Here is a 25,629-nt window from a genome sequence, read left to right as displayed (position 1 = left end):
ATGGGTTTTGTAAGGAGATATCCCTTCAGGGGGATTGAACATGTCTTATGAAAAAAAAAATCTTAAGGATGTTAATAGATGAATATAAGGAATAATGAACCTTTGTTTAGAAAGATAAAGAGTAAGCAGGAATGACCCTCTTTTATGAAATATATGTTTGCTCCCTATTTGCATTGTTTAAATGGACATTGAGCTTGAATACTGTTATCTCCATATTTTACATATCTTAATGAAGAATAACCAAAATCGTCACAGTTGACCAAAAAATTGAAAATAATAGATGTTTTTTATTGTTTGGTTGTTTAATTCCTATAGCCTGTTGAGTCGGTTTTTTGTCACATTATGACCGCCGTCAGGAAAATCGAAAACAACGTCTTGTTTGGCTTACATGACTCTACATAACCTAAAATACAGTATAGAAGAAAAAAGAAAAAAAAATGTAACATCTGACATAAACCTCAAGAAGTACACTTATTCTTATTTAGAAAATATGGAAATCGAAGGGAATATGAAATATATGGAGATACGAACAGTATTCGAGCTCGAAAGTCCATTCAAACAATACAAATCAGGAGCAGAGCAAACACGGGACTCTAAAACATCAGAGGTGGGATCAGGTGCCATGGAGGAGTTAGCATCCCCTGCCGACCGGTCACATCCCACCGTGTGCTCCTTGTCATGATCGGGAAATAACGGAAATATCCGTCGACAATTCAGTGTGTAAATAATGGCCTAACAATTAGTATGAATTATATTTTTACTGAAAAAGAAGCTGTCGATGATGTCAGAAAGCCGGTACTTTAATTTTCCGTGGGGAATGGTCGTATATATAGTTGAAAAGTCGCATGTTTTCATGCTTTTGATTTTGGTAAAATTTTGTGACTTCAAATTTTTCAAAAGTATCTTGGAATTTTTTAGTATCCACATCTGATTTACACCACTTCTCGAATATATTAATTATAGATACAAGGAGCTTTGATCCCTTTACACAACATTCCTCTTCTTAGTTGTATTTCCTTCTCGAAAGTGCACTGGCAGCGCAAAGCTTAAAGTGCATCTAATACCAAAATCGCAGACATACAGACAAAATTGGTCCAGACCTTTCCTTTTACACTGCGCGAAAAGTCGGGTTTAATTTTACCTTAAATGCAATTTAAATGCTGCGATTATTTGATATTTAAATGTGTAGTATTGCATATTGTGTGATCGTAAACGTTAAAAAATAATTAGCATTTAATATACGTATACTGGTTTCCCTAAAAGAACAAATTTAATAAAGTTGGAAAAATTGTAAACTTACTAATACATTCAGATTTGAGTCTTCCGTAAACTAATATTATACCTCTAGTATATAGAACGTAAAAGTATTATTAAACATGCCAATAAAATCAAGTTTTATGATTATATTAAATTTGTGTGCTTAATAAAATTTAATATACAACTTTACCTCATTATTTGTTCTTGTTTAATTCACACTTTACTTTATAATACTGCCAAAAATTAAATTATATACGGAAAATTGTAGACTTACTAATATATTCAAATTTTACTTTTTCATAAACTAATATTATACCTTTTGTATATGTGACGAAAATTTGATTCATTAAGATTTATTGTTGTATTGGACAATTTTAAAAAATAATATATATTTTACCTCATTATTCATTCTTGTTTAATTTACTCTCTCTCTCTCTCTCTCTCTCTCTCTCTCTCTATATATATATAACTATCAATTCCTCTGCCTTTATATTATGTTTTTAGCAAATATTTTACAATCACACACAAAATCCACTTCTCTAAAGTTTTATTACATGTTCTCTCAATGACATACAGAGTAAGAATTCTTACAAAGTATAAAATATTTCAGAAATTATGCATATCAGAATTTAAAAATTTACAATGTAGTTGAAATTTATATATGGAATTAATGCTATTATTATCAATCCTTACATAGCACTAAAAATACAATAAATGTCAGAATTTAGAATTTTACAATATATATTTAAAAGGAATTCAAGTTTTGAGAAACCCTGATAACAATGGGTCACGAAATAATTCAAGTCCAAAAAAATTAATTGCAGTAATTAACAAAATAGCAAATTTAAATCCATCAGCAATAAATTAGAACAAAAGGTCAAAAATGCAGCCTATCTGGACTCCAAAAGAATGCAAAATCCATGATTGAATCTGCCCCTATAAACTGCTCCATGGGCAGTAAATTAAAAAAAATAGTTTATTCATCTTATGTGTCTTTCATATACAGCATAAAATACAGGGCCATTTTTTAAAGAAGTCAAAATATGCTAAAGGCGAAATTCTCAAATAATGCATGTGGATAAAATAATGCACAGTAATTCTAATTTTTAGCATGCAATCTGAAAAAAAATATTGTTGAAAGTTGATAATTTTCAAATATTCAAATTGTGTTAAATATTTACTGGTCATTAATATATGTGTATCAAAAGGATCACTTTCTAGTATATATTTTGAAAAGAGCTTGTTTGCATTCAAACTTTTATCTTTAGTACAGAACTGGAAATAGATCATAATTCTTCACAATAGTTTTTAAAATTTAAAAATGCACTGTTTTCATGAAAACCTGTTCAGTAGAGAAATAAATCAAAAATTGTAAAACTAGCAATGAAAAAAATCCATATGATGCATATTAATGCCAAAAACTACACTTAATTAAACAAATTTTGTTCATATACAAGATACACAACATTATATCTCTAATTTTAAACATTACACATGATTTTAAAATAATTTCTAATGTTTTCTATATTGAAAAGTGCTTGGGCAGAAAGAAAAAGTATATTATGACCAGACAAATCAGTAAACATTTTGGAATTTATAAGGGAATTCATTTATTTAATTTACACAAACTTTGCGAGGCAAACAGTCAATGAATGTGTATCAAGATTTAGAGGAATGGTACATTTAAACATCCTTTGCTATTTCATTTTTATGAATGTCAATAAGCAAAAGAGGTAGACAGGAACAAGATTACTGTAAAACTACACATATCCCATTAGAAGCAATTTCAGATTGAATTTGAAAATGAGACTTAAAATTACTTTTCAGTAAATATTCTTCTAGTCTATGCCTAATAAATTCAGAAACAAGATCTGGAATACGTATGTACAAATTATCATGCATTAGTATATGTAAACACTATAAAAATTCTTTAACTCTTTACTTTCCATAAAAGGAAAAAAAGTTGCCCATTCTTTTTCTTACAATATCTTTTACTCAGAAGTGTCTTCTTAGTCTATTTCTTACATGTACATCTATGACAAACTAAGCCACTGACAGAGAAGCCTCACTTGCACACAAGCAGCAGCAAAAGGATCGGTCTTAGACACCACCTTTCTCCTACTTGGGTATCAAGATCTGCAACTTACTGCCAGCAAAGCTCTTTCGGACTACCCTTGAATTGTCTCAGATTTATTTTCACAATAGATGTCCATGCACTAATTATTTAAGTTAAACTTGTACATACATGTAATTAAATCGAGATTAAAAATGCATGTGCATGCGTACTACACAAAAAGCCAATTGATGATCTTCAAACAATGAAAAAAATATGACATGTTTTAATCTGTAATCAAGCATCAGAAAACACTTAAACCATCAAAAATACAACACTGAGTATGTATTTTTATATATAACATTTGAATGTGTTCATTCAAATTAAGTGAAAAAGCACCACAATTATACATATCAGTAGCAACTGATATTTAATCTCTAATAGCCCATTTCTGTTCAATCTCTACATCATCAGGTTTGTCTCTTTTGGATTCCTTATTTGTCCGAATTCTTCTGATGCTCTGCCTTTTAGACCGTTTCGATTTGAGAGTGGCACTTTTGGTGTCTAGTTCTTTGAAAACTTTTAAACATTCATCAGAACGCCACTTGAGGTTTGTTATTTCATAAATAGTATCATGTGATGAATCATTTTCATATTCCGAAGACATATAATCAATGTTTAACTTGCTTTTTCTTCTCTTCGTCCCAAGTAGTTTTCTGCTTTAAAGCAGCACGTCTAGCTTCTAATTTCTACAACATATAAACAAATAAATACACATATATAAATATTTATCTCTCTCTCTATATATATATATATAAAATCACAACACTGAAATAAACTCTACCGGTTTCATTTTCAATCTTCAGGAGTTTGAAGTTTAACTCCTGAGGATTGAAAATGAAACTCATGGTAGAGTTTATGTCGGTGTTGTGATTTTTTTGATATACGACTACGTGTGTGGATTTATACTATATATTTCTGGATTTTATATATATATATATATATATATATATATATATATATATATATATATATATATATATATATATATATATATATATATATATATATATATATAAAGGTTATAATAATCAAGAAAAACAACAAGAAATTTGATGTTTAAATTTTCTGGATTTGTGCATATATTGCTAACCTTTACACCAAAAGGATGACTGCACTTAATGCCTGTTTTTGGGTCTTTTTCGGTTGCTTCTGTTGCTTTTATATCTAAACCTTATTTCACTTTTGTATGTTTATGAAAGAATCCTGTCAATTTGAAACCAAATTTAAATCTTAAAATGATTTTAGACTGTAATACAATAAAATGATTCAATGTTTTTTGTCCTTAGTGCTTTCCAAATATAGTGAATTTACAGTTACCTGCCCTCGATTGAACATTAGATATGCATGAGAGGTGGAGCTAACATTGTAAATATGGGTCTTAAATTAGACTTGATAAATAACAATGGCATGTTTGAAAAAAAAAGAACATGATCACTCTTTCCAATCTCCCTCTCCTTTCTGAATGGCACAAATACACTTCTGACAAAGGTTTCAAAATGAAACTAACAATATGAGTACGTCAATGTAATTAAAGCAGATTGTATATCAATGCCAGATGACTTAACGTGTTCGAACACAATGTCCTAGTTAGCACAAAGTATGCTACCTTACAAGTCACGTGACGGAATTTAGTATTCACAAAGTTACCCGAGGTATGACATCACGTGGTGAATTATAATATTCAACATGTCACAATCCTTTGGTTACAACACAGAAAGCGAATGTAAGAAGAAGCAGTTTTTTCCTCTTTTTAACCATGATCGAGCACATGTTTGTCTATTAATCTCCTTTTGACACATTATTATTTATGCAAATATACAACTTCTGTGAAACGGAGAACAATAGACAAACATGCGCTGACTATGTATTAAGTCAGTAAAAAAGTGGGCGTCCTCATTATCGTACGGAGATTCAAGAAATTGTGATGACCCCTGCCTTTGAAAACAGATTCAAAGTTCGTAAATACACACTTTTATTAAACGTAATTACATAAAGTTGTAGATTGGATGTTGACCATTCTAGCAATGAAAAGAAAAATGCTTGTTTTGAAAATTTATTTTGTCGCAAATTTCGCATGTCCTTAAGTGCAGTCATCCTTTGAGTTGATTATATACTAAACAAGTGACCCAGGGGAAACATAGCTCACCTGATTAAAAACTGACAACCGACATAATTTTGAACCAATTATCTAGATAAAAAGAAGTGCAAATGGCGGCCTATTTGATATTATGGGGTGCTGTTTTAAGGGCTATTCCAGGAAAAAAATGTATGAGAGGGTTGGACGGCACTTCATATATTTTATATCGGTAGTGGGGGCTGGAGCAATTAAATTTGTATGGGTGGTTGTCCTCATCCAATATATTTTTAGATCGGTGGTTGTATTTACCCTCACAAATAATCAACTGTTAAGTACTTCTTTCCTTTTCATTTTGTATAAATCAGTAAATACCCTTTTTTTTTATCAAACACTCACCCTAACCAGTGGTAAAAAGTGTGTTTACATTGAAAGTGAAAGTAGTATCGAACAAACCTGAAACAAGGGCAGATAACTATAACAGCATGTGACAGTATGACTGCTCTGACAGTGGAGGATTAGGATACGGATTCCTTGTACTTTGGACTCCATGCTTCAGTTTCTTTTTGCCAATTTAATCAAACATGACTACATTGGTAAATTAAATGATATTTGAAACAATCAGAAAGATCGTTTTATTTTAAACCAAAAGTAGAAAAAAACGTATTTGATACTGAACATTTTAGAGCATGGCTAGGGAGTTTGCAAGTAAAATAGTTTACTTTACACCACCTGCAGTGTAAAAGGAAGATGAGATATGGGTTAAAATAAAGTATTATGTCAGTTACATACTGGTCCTTAACCTGTTAAGCATCAACTGTAATGTGTCCCCCCCCCCCCCCAAAAAAAAAGAAAAGAAATCGGAATCATTTTGTTAATTGTTATGAACAAGATGAGAGAACAACTATCAATGATATGTTATAATTCACAATATATATTTTAATTAATTGTAGGAATGTCATGTCCAGTATATTAGTTTTACCACTACTTGAACTTTACAGATAACAATGTCATGCATCATCTTAAAACAGATATATAATTAAGGCTTTTAGTGTTGTGTACCATAAACCTAAAGGAGCACATTTTATTAAGGTGTAGCAGGAACCTGCTTTGGATAGAGGCCAAAAGCCAGCAACTCATCTGAAGTCAGATAAACTACAAAATTTGAAAAGACTACATAAAATTTAATTTTATATATATTTGACTATAAGACAATTTAAAAAAAATTAGATGGGTGGTCGTATCAGAAGCATTTTTAATTTTATAGGGGATGGGGGAGAAGGTAATTAAAAATGAGTGGGTAGTGGAGTGAAAATAAAAGTGCCTTCCAACCCCCCCATACATTTTTTTCCTGGAATAGCCCTAACATGCATTTTTGATTACATTGATTGCATGTAGATCTGAAAAGGAACGATTGTATTACATAGAAATGGGTTTGTGAGTTTTGTTCTGTACAATGTTTCTATAGCCTACTGCTATAACAGATGGCTCTCTTAACATCAGAATTTAGACATTTCTAGAAGACCATGAAGATCTGCCAGTTTCATTTAGTCTGGGTAGTTAAGTCAAAGATAGATTCTTATGATACTGTAAGGTAAACACTAATGTTGTTTAAACAGTAATTTTTGGGGAAATTTTGATTAAAAGATGACAGTTGGAAAAATCTTGCATCTTTTTTTTTTTTTAAAGATAACAGGAAAAAAACCCCACTGCCCTTTCACATCTATTTTTGAAAAAATTAGCCTGAAAACCGAGCAATTAATTTTTGATGGTCTAAATTAGTTATAACTTTTTTAGGGCTGAAACAAATTATCAAAATTTTGCTCTATATAATCCTACATATTGCCCCCCCCCCCAATGGTATCTTCCTACCCCTAGGGATCATAATTGAAAAAAAAAATGATCAATGCAGGTCCAGAGAAATTAGAAGTTTAACACTGCATACTAGTTCATGTCTTTTGGCAGCAGTCAATAGGGACATTTAGACATATGCATGACCTAAAAGCTTAAAACATGCAGTGCATGAGCATACCCTTTTCTTTCTTTGGTACATCACCATTCCTTGCTTAAAGGAATCAGCTTTTCCTTTCCTTATCCGCCTTTCTTTGTCTTGTATGGATTGAAAGTATCTGTGTATTGCATCTAAAATATGACATTGCAACAAAAATTAGCAAAAGATTAGAATGTCTGAAACCTGTAGAAAGATACATTATTCAAAAACGTGTCGTAATGCCACAAATGCCCCCGCAGGTAGCCATTTTTAAATCATTTCTTAGTTCAAGAGGGATGACTGTCAAAAATCATCAGACCAGGACCAAATTCGAACTTCACCTGTATTTTCTGGTAAAATACCTGCATATGCAATTTCATCATTAATACCTGCATATGCAATTCCAACCTTACACATAAATCCCTACAAAGGTTAGATAGCTGAAACTGAAAATTTCTAAAAACATTTCAAGTTCAAGAGGGAGAACTCTGTCAATAATCATCGGATCATGACTAAAGTCGAACATGACCTGCATATTCCTATGACATATCCATGTCAAATTTGAGTTAAATGTGTGCAACTGTTGCCGAGATAATGAACGGAAAGTCAATGATGACGGAATGACAGAATGACGGCACAGGGCAACACTATATGCCCCCTGCCATTTTATGGCTGGGGCATAATAAATAATCAAGATTCTTTTTTCAAAACTTGATATTACAATTACACATACATGTTAAATATTCAAGGCTTGTAAAGCGTAAGCCCACAGGTAGAATAACATACCCTTTATTGACTGTGAGCAAATAGTTATTATCGCGATTATTTAGAGTAACTCCCCTTTATTGCCCTCTCTTACATAGGAGTTTGACATACTCCAAATCTCGCAAGATTTTTGGGTACAACGTTTTGAGGGTAAACAATGCCGATGCAGAAGGATGAACAAGCGATAGCCGAAATAATTATGACAATGTTGAATTTTATCAATTTCCGAAGGTTGAGTCTGTTAGAAAACAGTGGTTGCAATATATAAGATGAGATAGTTCTTCTCCATAAGTTTGCAAAATTGCTATCTTCGTCGTCACACTGGTGATAATTTAGCTGATCAGCCTCCTCACACAACACTCGTAACTCCTCTTTCTTCTTATTCGAGTGACTTAAGCTCCGTGATCATAAATAGGTGACAAGTTCTGGTTTCTGTTTACCTTAAAAATCTGTATTACCAGCTTCGGTAGCACCACGCGTCTATAGCGACGTCACTATACCCAACCCGTAGGCATAATGCGCCTCCAATATGGAAGACTTCCTAAATGACGAGTAATCACGATAATAACTATTTACGTTTGCATTTATTTGATTCTAGACATAAACAATGAAAAAATATAATTATAAAAAATTTTGAGCTCTAACTGTGTCCAAGTCTCTATAAATTTTGCACTAGGTTGATCTCCTTCAGAAGTAAACAATTCTTTTCTTCCACTATGATCATATGAGCAATGTTTGAATTTTTAACTTGAAAATCAAATAAAAAACTACATGATTAAATTAATAATACTTTATATAAACGATACCATCAATTACCAGATGGATTAAATATTTAGGCATTGTTTTTGAAAGATATCAGTCTATGCGAAAGTCTAAAATTTTTACAGGACATACGGTCTGGTAAAAATAAATATTTTACCAGACCAAGCATTTACTTACAAGACCGACCTTTTTCTTTAAATTCATACACCATTACGATTCAGAGACTGAGAAGGGGGATGTATTCTCACTGTTAAATTGAACCTTAAATAGATCCAGAGTTGAGATTATTAAAAAAAATGATTTTACTGAAATGAACAAACTTATTATTTTTTTTAAAAGGTAGTACATATGACAAATGCATACAATTTTCTCTTTTTCTGGTTATTTAACACATACAAACGAAATATACAGTGTCAAAGATTTTTTTCTAAAACTTAAAATGCACTTTAAAATATATTTATTTATTTCCTGAAGTAACTCATAATAGTTACTCTTGTTTAATAATGAAAATAATCTACCCAACCGAATCTATGTATGAGCTATCTATAGATCTATATTCCATGACAGGGGAAATTCGAATTAGAAATAACCGATCATGACAGGGTTGATATAGATTAAAATTAATCATGCATTACTGCTAAATAGATCGAATAAAGGATATGTGTGGAGAATAAGACCATATAAACATGTAAATTAAGATTTTTAGGCCTTATTTTTTCATCTGACATTTGTTCCTGTATCCTGAATTTTTTTACCGACCCGAACCAAATTTTACCGGTAAAAACCGACGGTCCGGTGACTTTTGCATAGACTGAGATATAGTCTCATAACTGCAAGGGTGTGACTGCGTGCGAACAAATTGGGTAAAGTTGTTCAATGCGAGTGTGAATTTTCATTTTCCCTTATGAGGTTACATTTCCATGGCGCTCAACGTTTGTGACATAAAAATAAAACGCATACTTTAACCTTTTGACCCCCTGTCCCTGCTATGGTGTGTTGAATGTCGTAGCTTTCCTTACACTTTATAAGAAAAATACATGTGGAATATAAATATTAAAGTATGTTTAACATACATTTGAACATACAATATATTATTATTATTATCATTACAAGAGGCCCAGGGGCCAAATCGCCCACCTGAGCACTCTGGCTAGGAAAAATCAGAAATCAGTTTAGTCTTGAAAAGTTTAAATATAAAACTGGTTGGGGGTGGTTGGGGTGTTAATTTGAACTAACTTGAATCTAAACTTCATAGGGATGCTTTTGAATTAATATGACAAATAATGGCTTTGCTGTTCTTAAGAAGAAAATTTTGATTGATATATCCTTGTATAAATATGATCCCCTGTTATGGCCCCTCTATTCTCCTGGGGGGTAATGATTTGTACAAGTTTGAATATACATTACCTGATGATGCTTCCATTTAAATATGACTAATCATGGCTTTGCTGTTCTTGAGAAGAAGATTTTAAAGATTTTTCCTATGTATTCCTATATAAAACTTTGATCACCCATTGCAGCCCCACCCTACCCCCGGGGGTCATGATTTGAAGAAACTTGAATCAAAAATACCTAAAGATGCTTCCGTATAAGTTTAATATTTTCAAGCACATTGGTTCTTGTGATTTTTAAATGACGCCATTAATTTTTCACGAATTCATAATTATCTCCCCGTGGAAGAAAGGGTGGCCCTTCATTTGAACAAACTTGAATCCCCTTTACCCAAGGATACTTTGTGGCAAGTTTGGTTTAAATTGGCCCAATGGTTCTTGAGAAGAAGATGAAAATGTGAAAAGTTTACGAGGACGACAGACAACGGACAAATTTCGATCAGAAAAGCACACTTTGCTAATAAAATTTCAGTCATTTCTTTGTTTACATCTGATGAAGGTCTGCAACAAATGATCTCATCATTTCAAATTATCTGAATTCCATTTAAAAAAAAATAGCAATATAAATTTTATTCCACAGAAAACATTCTATATAATCCATTTATAAACTAATACCTTTAACAATAACATGCATCGTAATCATTCCAGCATTTGAAATTGAATATGATCCAAAGAAATATTACAGTAACTAGATGAAATCCCGCGCAAGCGCGGAGAATTGAATTTGAACCACTACCGACAGAAAAATTCCAATCATATATTGTAGTTTCTATTCACGACCAACAGGCTTATAGTAGGAATTTAGAAATACTTTGTACAAAATCCCGCATTTAGCTTTAAAGCAGAAGTAGATGTACGTCACCCCCCCCCCCTCCTTGTAAAAACTTGAAGAAAAAAAACAATTTCATTAATTGACGTTTATTGTGAAACCTGTTATACTATGTTATGGATATTGTACCTAAGGTGCTCTTATCTCATTTCCGTCAAGGATAAAAGCAGCGAATATACCGGTACACATTTTAATGACTAATTTTTGGGGGTAAACATTAGGTTTTAACGCCCTATGGCCGAGTATTTGATACAAAAGACTGTATTCAGAAAAATAAAACCTGAAATGTATTGATAAAAGCACAAAAATTTTACCGCTTTAATTGTATTTGAACAATACCTTATTCATTAATTTTCTCTTTTCATTACGAAGTACAATTTGTACTTCGGGTTCGTTGCCGCTATACTCTCAGTGAGGAATATACAAATTTTACCGATAAATTATGAAAACCTACCAATAGTCTTTCAATTTGTATAAATATATTAACACCTTATTGTGATACCAATGATTTACCATTATTTCAATGACCATTCACACAAAAGCTTTTATTTTTATGTTCGAGGCTACAATCGCCTCGTTTTTCTGCTTAACATCGGGCTCGATGCTATACGATGTTCTAGAAGTTTCCGTCAATAGTAAGATCAGTGAATGTCGAAAGTAATTTGCATATTTTCCTTTTTAATAGGTTATCACAACTTATTTCTTTTATATCATTTAAATGAAGTTTTGATTGAATAATTCAGTGATGACAGTTTTATGAAATAAATAAACGATTGCTTGTTGTCAGTTTCATTAAAAATTGCTAACTTAGATCCGCCAACCGGAACCGCCACCGTACTCACGTTATTGCTATTTCATGGTTGTTTATAGAAAATGAAAGTAGACTTTTAATTTAACGTACGACACTTACTAATGGAGTGAAATCTGAATATAGTTTACGGACATCATCTTGTATCTAGTGTATTCATAGATGAGTTAGTAAGAACTCTGGTGCACCCGTTTCGGAGTTTATTTGCAAAATTTATTAATTTATAAGTATAGATGGTTACAATGCATGCGCAATATCAACAAAGAAATAACTACCTCTTGCAGCTTAATTATTCTGGTAGATTATTGATTTTTCTATTTCCTTTCATTAAAAATATAATAAATACTTCAAAACACAAAATATCCAAAGGTCACATTACTCGCCTGAGCAACCATGGTCATAACTTTGACCAAAACAGGGGGAAGGGGTGAGGATGTGTGTCAGGACCACCTTGTGGGGTCAAGATCTTGACATACATTTTTGTAACACTTGATACACCATACACGTTGTGTGGCTTTTCAAGAGTTATCAAGATCTGAAATGGAACAAGAATACATGTACATGATTTAGAGAAGTCCCACCCTACCTTCAGATGATCAGTATGTCATAGTGCAATTTTAATATATATGTATTCATATTAATACAATATTTAAGGTGCCAAATACAGTTTGGTCATCTGATACTCTGTTCAAGTATGTCTGACAAACAGATATCTAATCGCAAATCATGGAAAACAATAAGGTATGATGATGTGAACAAACTAAAAGCTACTTACCTGAGGATGCTTCAACATAAGTTTCTATTTTTCTGGATAAATGGTTTTAATTAAGATTTTTTTTTTATTGCCAAAACATTTTTATTAATTTTAAATTATCTCCCTTTGAAAATGTTACAATTTTTTGATGGTTAGACAGAAATACAAGATGGAAGACGACAAAATTTGATCAGGAAAACTCACTTTAAAGCTTTCAGCTCTCGTGAGCTAAAAAGTATATGTTATTAATTTTTTTCTTTTACTTTAACGTTTGATTTCCATCATCAGATTTCATTTTCCATTCAAGCCCTTGTGAATTGCCATGGGAATATCCATCATGCACAGCAGTCTGAAAGTATATATTCACAAATTAACATATCATCAATTACAAATACACCATCCTGATTACTCCTTTTAATCATTTGAAATCTAGACACAATGATAGAGCATCGTTTAGCATTATCATAATACATATGTGCATTATTATTACTGTAGCTTTAACAAAACAAGAAATCTGTGAGCCAATCATGAATGCTCACTAGTGATACCCCCCCCCCCCTTGTAATTGATGTGAATACACAAGTACATGTTGTAAAAAATAACTGTGCTATCATTTATTTAACAAAAAGTTGACATAAGATTTAAACAAAACTGAATCCCAGTATATGGGAGTTACAATGTACATTATATTGGAATGAGCAGTTGCTGAGAACTGTGAAGGAAATTTGTTATACAGACATATACAAGAAAAACCGAAATCTGGGACAGTTGGGAGTACTAGATTTAAGGCTTGCCCCAACTGTGTTTGAATTCTTTCTTTTGAGATTTTACATTTTTAGCTTTATTGTCTTCATCTGTCACTTTATGTTTTTACCTGGTTTCTCGTAAAAAGAAAAAGTATTGGGCAATTGCACTTTATATTTTCTATGGTAATTAAGCCGGAAAGTGAAAGCTGAAAACAAAAACAAAACTTATAACCAAAATAAAGGGTTGGTCATTTGGACTGACATGATGGTGTTTTTACCAGACACATGCATTTTTAATCGGTTTTCCACAACTCTGGACATTGTGTCAATTTCTTTTGTTCTGCTAAACCATTGCAACTGACATGAATATTACTTCAGTGGACACTGAAGTATCATATTTTTGTTACCGCTGATAATACTGATATATATTTGAAATCACCAGTTAAAAATTGGAACTGATCAGGTCAATCGACATTGTTTTGATAATGGTAAATTATACTATTCATAAGAGGAACTTCCTGGAAGATGTGTTTTCAATATCCAGATTGTCATTTTGTTCTTTTCATAGCAACTACTTTCATTTTCGAATTTTTGATATGTCGTTCGTGAGTCATTTCATACCGAATTTTCAATGCATGCATCATAAATTGTATCATAACAGAAAATATCGGTATGTATCAGTGTATCCTCTAACTCTGGATTAAAGAAAATAAAAAAATGTGCAGCCAAGTATCAGAATTCATGAATAAATAATCAGTCTTGTGTCATTCTCAATTTAATTTGTGTACCTTCGAAGATCTGATTCAAATCATATTTTATATGCAATGCGTTAACTGAGAGAGAGAGAGAGAGAGAGAGAGATGATCCTTTGAAACTGGATAATTTTGGCTATCGAAAGGGAGTAGGTTCAAAGAATTTTCATTAAGTTCATTTAAGTTTTTGTGTTTTCCTGCACCCCTCCCACGATTAAGAGCATAATATTATACCTAAGAATAAACAGCAGCAAATTAAACAGAACAATTTGATCCAGTTTCATAATACATATTTTCGATAAATCTGACACTACCATATACATTTAGAAAATTAAATTATCTCAGAGTTTATAAAAAGTGAAACAAAAGCGCTATATCGAATGCTTTAATGTAAATGTTTTTGTCTTTTTGCAATAATATATACGTAAACACTATTTTATTCTGTATAAAATTAAGAATTCTTAACAGATTATTTATCACATATATATAATACCAAAAACATACTTTAACTTAAAATATAAGTGGATTTACTTTTACAGGTCGATTTTCTTAAACGGAAGGTATAATTCTTTCTTTTAAACTATATTATTCTCGTTGTATATTGCATTTAATCTGATTATACTTCTTTGAAAAATTCAATCAATTATATGACATTATATTTTGCAGATAATGTAACTTTATACATAAATTATATTCAAAACAAGAAATATACTTAAGTAAACGAAAGTATTAAATTATATTAAACGTAACTTTTCATGCAGTGTTATGTCCACACCTGGAATGATAAAGCCTATATTAAGTTTCATAACTTTATTAATGACACTTTGAACACAACAAACACACATTTGTTACAATAAAGATAATTGGAGTTAAATGGCCGCAATCTTTTGTGGGGGACTGGGGGTCCCTACAAATGTACCAAATTAACTATGGGCACATGGGGGGGGGGGGAGGGGGGCAGTGTAAGCACGATCCGAACGGTCACCACGTTCTGGACCAGTGTATGTAGGACTGCCCTTCTCCCTGTCTCAAGCGCCACCTGGTTTACACATTTACTTTACCAGACTGTGGCCTCCTCCCCCCCCCCCCCCCCCGCTTGTACGAGGTGGAGGTGGAACCAGCCATGACAGGCCATGAACCACGGATATTACCATATCATGTTACTTTGGACAAGTTATGTGCTACATGTACTTGTGCATTACATACCAAAACACCCCCTGCTTAGAGGCAGGGTGGGGAGATAACCAGGTTATGGGGCCAATTGATCCCAACATACACTAAAGTATCCCCCACAAAAATTGAGTAAAAGTTTGTAATAAATCATTAAGCTAACTAGGAGGATATTCATTTGTTCTTTTGTTTAAAAACATGTGGAGAGCAGACTGCAGGTTATTAAGGTAAACCTCAAGGCCTGTTTTTGACAAATGGGTACCATCACGCCTGAATAATTGTATTTCTGAGATTTTAATGGTTGAGTTGTGGTTTATGTAACAGCCATTAACTTCTTTAGTAATAAACTTTTTGATGGACTTGTTAATTTTTGCACCTGCTGTGAAAGGGATACCATGCCAATAGAGCCTAGGTACAGTCCCTGAAACGTTCTACTTTCCCATTTTTCCGTTCGCTCACCGTTCGTTCACCGTTCGCTCTCCGTTCAGTTTTGCGTTCAGCGTTCACCGTGCGCTCGCGTTCACCGTTCACAAAGCGTTCACCGTTCCCTCTTCATTCGTTCACTTTGCGTTCACCTTGCGTTCAGCGTTCACTTATCGTTCAGTCTTCAGTGTCATTCGGAACTCCGAAGTGAAAGGACTTATCTTTTTTTAAGTAAGGATTTACAGGTTTTGAATTTTATAAATAACAAACCGTGTTTAAAGAATCATTATTTCATGGGAAAAAATTATCTACAATATTTATTTTTATTATTCTAACTTAGCTGTTAGGTTACTTATAAAATTTATCTGGAAAATAAATGTTGTTATAAGTACATGTATGTACCTATGTAAAACGATGCTGAAAAATTAAATTTAAATAAGGGCAAAATACTGATACTTTAAGCACTGCAACATTTTGTTGTTATGTTAAAGACGACAAATCGTTAATGGATAGTTAATATTCGAAGTCAATTAATTTACCAAATGCAGCAAAAATACGAAAATATTTATTTCTATTACATTTTTTTCAGATAATCTAGAAATACATATTAGAACTTGTTCTGAGAATGATAAACAGTACTGCGGATATCCAGTTAATTAAATATCTTTAGAGGAAATTAAATTGATAATGTGGTTTAAAAAATATTTGTTTAAAATGTAAAACATTAAAGAATTTTTTTCTACTTTACATATATAAAGTCTTTAATTAGAGAGAGAGAGAAATGCCTTTATCACATGATTATCATTTATATAACAAGGGTGATTCTTCAGTAATGATATTTTTCACCGTAACTTTATATGTTTGTCATTCGATATTATTAAGAGCCCCCCCCCCCTTTCCCCTAAATCGGCTACTTAGCATTTCCAGTACATTTTAGTTAACATTTAAAAAGAAGTTAATGTGTTTTGTAGCACAAAAATTTCAGTCTCAAAACAAACATGCATCCAAACAAAGTCATTAAACAATAGTAGTTCAAAATATTCATGTGCCGGCGGTGATATTCTAAATTAGCAGGGAGTATGTTTCAAATTCAAGCGGCTTAATCATTCCAAGTGTTTATTCCCAATGACATTTTATTCATTTATTTATTTTAGAAATGTTGGAATCAGATGTAGAAATGATAAGAACAAATGTTAAAACTTCTTGGAAATACTAACACTTTGCCTTCGGTGTGACGAGACTTTCACACCTGCACAGTGTCGAATGATTTTGATTGACAGGTCAAGCACGTGGACTTCGTGTGAACTTGAAGCAGGAAAATAAAAACCGATTATGACTGTAAAACAAATGGATTTGTTGATAAAAATGGTTACTTTCACTGCCTGATATATTTAGAAAAAATTTAGAATTTGTTTGATATAGGTACAAACATTTGAGGAAGAAGGGGGGGGGGCTAAATCCGAATCTCTCTCTCTCTCTCTCTCTCATTTGTCTGTTTAATAAAAACTATGACAGCATATTACTTGAATATCAAGTTGTGAAAGTTTAATGTATAACAAATAATATGATTGCCTTTTTGTATCATCTTGTCCGAGTATAATCACGGCCGGGAAATGTCTACAGATACATGTAGAAGTCTGCTCAATAAATCATCATAAAAAATAAAACTGACACATAAATATATTATTGCATTAAAATTTTAAAATACGAGTGTATTTATGCAATACGTCCACATACCTTTGTAAATTTTTTTTTCTCATTATTTTACACGGAATCGCCTTGTATGGTTGTTACAACCGTTGTAATTCATTCTATAAGTTCGTAGTTTTCTCTTCTAAAATCCACATTATTTGTAATGGTTTTATATTTCAAATAAGAATAAACATATTTATTTTACAACTAGATTAATTTCATCTGTTATACTGTTCGGTAACAATTACAATGTTTTACAGCGATAAAAATCGTGTTATTAAAAAGTTGAATTTAAACATCGTACATATGTGCAGAAAATATTGTAAGAAACTTAAATTAATAATTTTACTTAATGTGCATGTATCGTCTTTCTTAAGACAATTTTCATTGATTTGTTTATTTATTTATTATTTATTTATTTTTTTAGCACCAGGCATTAGAATACAATAGAATAGTTTCAATGCAAGAAAAAGATCAGAGGCATTCCGAATAAATCGTTCATCTTGCGTTCATTGTTCGTTCACCGTTCACTTTGCGCTCGCGTTTGCGCTCCGTTCGCTCACCGTTCACCAAGTTGCGTTCAGCGTTCACACATCGTTCACACACCGTTCGCTCTGCGTTCGTTCACCGTTCGTTCATCGTTCGCTCACCGTTCAAGTGGGAAAGTAGAACGTTTCAGGGACTGTACCATTGATGAAAAAATTTAAGTGGTACTAGGGAGAAGTGCATTGTAGCGATACAGGCTGCACTGTATTTTGTGAGTGAGTTTAATGCCTGTTAAATCTGGTGTAGTTAAATCATTAGACCCAAGGTGTATCAATAAAGATTTTGGTGTAGTATGGAACGCCATAGCTGCCTTATGTGGTTATTTCATGAGAAGATGGTGCTTTTTTATATTATGCTGTGGTTATTTCATGTGAAGGTGGTGCTTTATTATGTTATGCTGTGGTTATTTCATGTGAAGGTGGTGCTTTATTATGTTATGCTGTGGTTATTTCATGTGAAGATGGTGCTTTTTTATATTATGCTGTGGTTATTTCATGTGAAGGTGGTGCTTTATTATGTTATGCTGTGGTTATTTCATGTGAAGATGGTGCTTTATTATGTTATGCTGTGGTTATTTCATGTGAAGGTGGTTTTTCGTGTGAAGGTGGTTTTTCATGTGAAGGTGGTCTTTCGTGTGAAGGTGGTTTTTCGTGTGAAGGTGGTTTTTCATGTGAAGGTGGTTTTTCGTGTGAAGGTGGTTTTTCATGTGAAGGTTGTTTTTTATGTGAAGGTGGTTTTTTATGTTATGCTGTGGTGATTTCATGTGAAGGTGGTTTGGAAGTTATATAATATATATGATAGTATTTAGGTGCATGATTATTATATTCGAAACCCCTTTGACTTCATCTCTCATATTTGAAGAACTACAATCATGGCAACTGTGTCAGCAAATTTGCAACAGATTCTTCAAAATTTAAACTTACACCATGCAGTTCCAAATTTTGAGAGGGAGAAAATTAGTATAGATATTGTTTGTAGATTATCGGCTTTTCAATTAGAAAGTCTGGGCATTTCTAACAGGGCAGACATGATGAAATTACGAACTGAATGCATAAAATATGGAACAGTTATGCCCCCGAAAGTGTATACAAATTGTGGTGCACCAAAATTCGAAATTCCCAAATCATTTCTTCAAAATGCCCTAGAGAATGACTTAACTATTTCAGATATTTCCAAGTTACTGTCAGTGTCTAAAAGAACTGTTTTTAGAAGAATGTCAGAATTTGGTTTGAGCAAAATGACTTTCTCAGAAATTGATGACTCTGAATTAGACCTTAAACTAGGAGAAATTGTGAAAGAGTTTCCTTCGTGGGGGGAAACTATGTTGCGGCAAATGCTTATATTAAAAGGAATAAGAATACAAAGATGGAGGCTTTGAGATAGTCTTCATAGGATGGATGATCAAGGCGTGCAAGATAGACGCACTGGAAGACTTCATAGACGGGTGTACGATGTGCCTGGTCCAAGTTACTTGTGGCATATCGACACAAATCATAAGCTTGTCCGCTGGAGATTTGTTATAGTTGGGGGTATTGATGGTTTTAGCCGCTTAGTAACATTTTTAAAATGCACTGACAATAATACGTCAAAGACAATATTAGATTGCTTTTTGTCTGGAGTTGAAAAATATGGGATACCAAATAAAGTCAGATCAGACAAAGGGTTTGAAAATGTTTCTGTGGCTGACTTTATGTTGAATCACAAAGGAGAAAACAGTATAATTACAGGGAAGAGCACTCATAATCAGAGGATTGAGAGATTATGGAGAGATGTATTTGAAGGCGTACTTAGTTACTTCTATAATCTGTTCTATTTCATGGAAGATCAAGGTTTCCTTGATCCTTTAAACTTGATCCACACAATTTCTTTACATTATGTTTTCTTGCCTGAAATAAATAGAAAACTGCAATTCTGGAGAGAAGCGTGGGCTCGACATAAGTTACGAACTGTGAAATCCTCTCCAATGAGTTTGTGGACAAGTGGTCAACTTCAAAACCCCACTGGAATTTTAGAAGAACCAAATCTGGAGGACTTTGGAACTGAAGGGTACATTGATGAAAACAGCAATGAAGAAGAAAGTAGGAAGCCAATCTTCCAGCCCCTAGCTCACAGGATAAGTGATCAGTGCAGACTGGAATTGTCAATGGAGCCACCAAGGCATACGATTAACTTTGGAATAGATTATTATCTTAAATGTTTGGAAATCATTGGGAGAAACACCCAGACAGATTAAATGATACAAGCAATTGCACCATATCTAAATCAATTTCAAATGTTTGTTGAAATAATCAAAACAATTAATAGGAGAGTTTTGGTCTAGGTTGAACTTCTTGTCATTCTATATAAATGTTTGCATATTAATTCATTACAGTTTAGAGAAAAAAATATTTTACCTTCATTTACTAGTACATCATTTTTTTCATACATTTCTATTACCTACTTTGATCACTTTATTACCCTGGTCAAGATATGAGCAAATATAAAACTTCTTGTATTAATCATAAGAAATTCGCTTTTCTTCTGTGAATCTCAATTTTTCTAATCTCCAAGAACTTCTTATCTCCCTTTAGAAAAAAAAAGTTTAAATAACCACTCATTTTTACAATTAATTTTCACTAGAAGAAAAAATGATAAACAGACTGATGCAAATCAAAAAGGATCATTAAATCTCAAACTAAGAAAGTAGTTGAATTTTTATTGAATGTGAAAGTTTTTTACCTTTAACAATAAAACAAAATTACCATAACAAATTACATGTCATAACATAAATTTCACTTCTCTTTGAAGTAATACAACCTAGAAAATGTGTTCACATTTGAGTATTGGCTAAAACAAATAAATCAAATTCAAACTCCAAAATGACTAGAAACAATTGCTTTAAAAAATGCAAAACAAGCAAACAAGCGGCTCATGCAGAGGCCACATCCCTCACATGAGGAACATTGGTCAACTGACAAGTATAATCCAAGCAGCTTTAAAAAGTGAAATACAAACATATCTGTAAAATTTAGCAGACCATATTTTGTTTAAATTTTTTTTAAAAGTCCACACAGATTTAAAATTAAAATTGAACACATATTTTGAAATAATTTGTGTTTCTAATACTTATACTAATACCACCCCTCTCCTACCCCATGGGATCATGATTTGGATGAGAACTTGAATCAACATTAACTGAGGATGCTTCCACATAAGTTTAACTTTACTTGCCAAATGGTTTTAGATAAAAAAAAATAATAAAAATAAACTTAAATCTCCTTGGCATAAGAGGGTTTTGTGCCACATTTGGTTGAAATGGTTCTGGGGAAGAAGTAAAAAAGGTTAAAAGTTTACAGGCAGACAGACCAATGGCAGACAAAATGTGATGCTCAATGGTGCTAAAAACTAAATATGCAACATCCTTGCAAAAATACATACCGATCTGTTCAACAACTCGGTTCCCAAAAAAATACCAGATGTTTGCAAATTATTATTAATGAATCACAATACACATTATTCAAAACCCCGCAATAAAGAGATCTAATGACAAAATTCACATTTTCATAAAATCTTGACCTTACATGTATTTCATATTTTAAGAGAAAGTTATTCTATCAAAGTGTTAACCCGGTTGGTTCTGCCATGTAATGTGCTTAATGACTTAAACGTTACATTAGTCCAAAATATGCATTTGAAAATGCATAATCATAATATGAGAATAAATTCTCTTCTGGCGGGAGTGGAATTTCAGCAGATGGCCTGGGTATATTCAGGGTGTTGGTACAAGTGCTTGCAGTTGGAATGAAAGATGTGCTAGGTGTGCTTTCAACAAATTCAATGGATGGATGCAGGACAAATCCAAGAACAGGTTCTTCATTCGCTCCAGTAGCAAACTGCAAAATATCCCTGAGACTAACAGTTCCCCTTCTACCACCTACAAAACAGTTTCCAAAGAAAATGAATAAAAATATTTCTTTATAAAACATTCAAAAATACAGTTTGTGAGGAAGCATTATGGTATACATACTTTTGTTGATGAGAATTAATACTGTGTTTTTTAAATCTTCAACAATATTCTCAATTTTTCATATTTAGTCCTTTATACACACATTGCACATAGCGTACTACTGTGCATACTGTTTTAAAACCAACTCATTCATTCAGTGTCAGAGTTTTCTGTGTCCATAGAAATTGTTGGATATGATATAGAGTCCCTGCTATAGTTAAAATGAGATACATGTACACAAACTCCCACCGAAACTTGAATTTCATTTTGTAATTAAGGAGTAAAATTGTAAAAAAAAAAAAAAAAAAAAAAAAAAAAAAAAAAAAAAAAAAAAGTATTATCAAAACAAACAAGAGGTAAGTGAGTGAATGTTCACTAGTAATACCCCTGTTCTGTTGTGAATATATCCTCGTGTTGACATTGAATTTATACAGAAATGAATCTCACCTAATGACTTGCCTAAGTTGGGATTCGAACAAAAATGAATCCCACCATATGGCAAACCAAAACAAAGAGTGTGCTAGAATTTCAATCATCTACGATGAGTAGTTGCCAAGAAAACTGACAAAAATTTGTTAGGGACAGACACACGGACATAGAGACAGACACCCAAGGGTAAAATAGTATACCTTCCTCTCGTTCAGAACGGGGTATAAATATTGTAAATATCTTTATAGATATGTAAAACATTTAAACCTAACAAAAGCAACTTCTGATATTAATTTGTACATAAAATATCTACAAACAAAAAGACAGCGTAAATGACCTGTGTCTAGGACTTGAAGGATGGAAGGAATTAAAAACATACTTGCAACTGCTCTTAAATACTTCAGAAATACTGTATATACTGCACTCTCATATCTTTTGTTGTTTGATCCCTCCTCTGAAAATTTTGGTCGCAAAAGCTGTATCAAAGCTTTGATTGTGAGTGTACAACAGCCTGGACGAAATAGATGCCGGAACATTGGCAAAACACTGCCAACCTACAATATATCATGTGTAAATATACATGTAAATTACCAAACATTTTTTTTTTGTTTACAAAATTAACATATAACGTATATGAGATTTAACTGATAGTGTAGTCAACAGATTCCAGTCAATTTGTCATTTTTACCTTGATCAGACCAAGACAATCTAGACCTTTCTTTAAATTGTGAACACATGCTGATTCAAAGTCTTCTAAATTACTGTTTAAAAAAAGCCTGTTTAGAATGTTTTCATCAAGAAATTTTGGCACAGGTCCATTCTGCAGTATACTTAAACCTGGAAATATAAAGAAATTTACATAAATATATAAAACTCATATGCCTGTTTCCCAATCATATTAATCTAATTAATGTTGGTGTTAATCAATGAACAACACTTTAAACAAGCAACATACACTGACTATCAAATACCAAAACTCACTATAGCTAGTATATACATGTATTACTATCAGCACAGAAATTGCCTTTATATGCATTTAAAAAAATAAATGTATTTACAGTTAATCTGTTATACAGGTGTGAATATTTGCTTTAATGGCCATCACATGATTAAAAATACACCAGGTGTAAATTTACTTATATGTTCATTTTATTTAACACCCCCCACCCCCCAACCCCTAGAAAAAAGGAATTTTCACAAGAGCCAAAATACACCAAGATACAAAACTTGGGTATGTCAGAGCAAGGTTTAAATTAATGGACACATTTATGTATGGTAACCAGGCTAAACATGGGCAAATTAGTGCATGGAAAATTTTATTTTAAAAATTGATCAATATCAATAAAAATAACATGTTAAGCAGTTCAATATATCTCAGTGAGATAGGGACAAAATTTGTATGAAAGACATTGACTTTTACCACTGATTAATAGTGAAAAATGACATCTCTAATCATTTTTCTTTCAAATACAGACAAGAGTTAGAAAGACAGCCAAAATCATTATGTTTCACAGTACGAGGGATAAAAACAGAATGAAATATCTTTACACATTTAATATCAATACCAATACCATTCAGTATTTTCAATTTGTGATCCATTATAAAATGTGTACATCTCAAGTACTAATTTAGGCAATATTACATGTATTTCGATATCACTATTTTTTTTTTTTTGATAATTCATTTATCATGTTTTATATACCCACCTATGTTTTTTCCAATAACAGTATAATCAGCATGCATATAATCCCGCAGTCCTTTGTCAAAATATTTTTCTTTTATTGCTGATAAAATCAGCGAGAAAAACTCTTTTCTCGGGCCTCCTTGATCAATGGCTGTCTGCAAAAAGGGGGAAAACAGATTTTTTTTTAATTTGTCAACTTTGCTTAAAAGTGTTACAAACTATACATGTCAAAAAAAAAAATAAATTACTGTTTTAGACATAAATTAAATTTATTTTAATCATTGGAAAGAGCATACATACGAGGACACTGTTTTATACACAAATTAAATTTACCTCAATACCTGGTATTCAAATTATTGGACAGTGCATGTATAAATGTAAGAATAGATATTTTGAAATGAAGTTTACAATACAATTTTTTTCATTTACCTCATCATAAAATTGCACTTCAAGTGTCTTCCGTAGATTTTCTATGGAACTGACTTCCTCGAATCCTGTCTCTAATATGTTATTTCTGTCTACGATGATAAAATTTGTTTCTCCTTCATCACATTGTGTTGTGTCTGTGATTTCCAATTGTCTGCCACAAACAATAACAGACTGTAAATATCTCAGAATTTCTACAGGGTCCTGGATGTTTTCGGAAATACAAAAATCTATGGCTTTGGCTATGACAAAGTCCATGGGTCCTCCACAAGTATCAGATGTGGTTCCTTCACTATCATTTTCAGCAGTGGTGATATTTTCAATGACTGTCTCTTTTGATTCAGTTTGAACAGCACTCCCATCAACAGATAAATTACCAGAACTGGTATCCTCAGGAATGGTCAAAAGGCCAGGTCTTAATTGTTCAGGACAATCTGTACTCATGTCATTGACAAAATCCTCAACTCGAAGAAAAGTTTTCTGATCTAGCACTTCTTCAAAGTCACATTTTTTATTGGGAAAATCTTGTGTCAGGTGTGGGTCAGGTAATTCATCCTCACTATCACTAATTAGATTTGCCCGGCTTTCACACGTATGTAAATGTTCTCTAAGTTCTCGAACACTAAACATTTTCCTGCAGTGATGACAGTTGACTTTTGAGTGTTCCTGCTCGTTATGTTCATTTACTGGATCTGTTGACAAGCTTCTTTGAATCGGTCTTACATACATTTTTGCTTGATTTCCCAAAAAAGTCTTTAAAGTCCTTGCATTCCATTCACAGTCAACTACTTTTAACTCGCGACAATTCTGTCTGCATTTTAAAAGCTCGAACCCTCCGCAAGTCTGTAACTGAGGAAATCCTAAACACATATTTTTATTCTCAGATTTTTCATCTATGGCATCTGAAGATATTTTTTCCATTACCTCAGATTCAGTGTCAGTGAGTGAAAGGCAGATTTTTTTCGGTCCCAGACCTGCCTTGAAGTTTATTTCCTTTTGCAACGCAGTTGGAATAGTATTTGTATCTTTG

The 25,629-nt window shown here is 32.5% G+C and overlaps 1 protein-coding gene across 1 annotated transcript; it reads right to left on the bottom strand.

Annotated features, from left to right (window-relative positions):
* Positions 1–21,722: 21,722 nt before the first annotated feature.
* Positions 21,723–25,520, bottom strand: LOC133176348 (uncharacterized). Its single transcript, XM_061311478.1, has 5 exons — positions 24,603–25,520; positions 24,196–24,328; positions 23,178–23,326; positions 22,869–23,043; positions 21,723–21,988 (listed from the first exon to the last, which is right to left on the bottom strand). The coding sequence occupies exons 1-5, from the start codon at positions 25,518–25,520 to the stop codon at positions 21,723–21,725; spliced, it is 1,641 nt and encodes a 546-aa protein (XP_061167462.1).
* Positions 25,521–25,629: the final 109 nt, after the last annotated feature.

Source organism: Saccostrea echinata, unplaced genomic scaffold (assembly GCF_033153115.1).
Source record: "Saccostrea echinata isolate AGI-Se365-2 ecotype Australia unplaced genomic scaffold, CSIRO_AGI_Sech_v1 ptg000073l, whole genome shotgun sequence".
NCBI lineage: Eukaryota > Metazoa > Mollusca > Bivalvia > Ostreida > Ostreidae > Saccostrea > Saccostrea echinata.
Note: the sequence above shows the minus strand (reverse complement) of the source record. Positions and strands in the feature narration are given on the sequence as shown.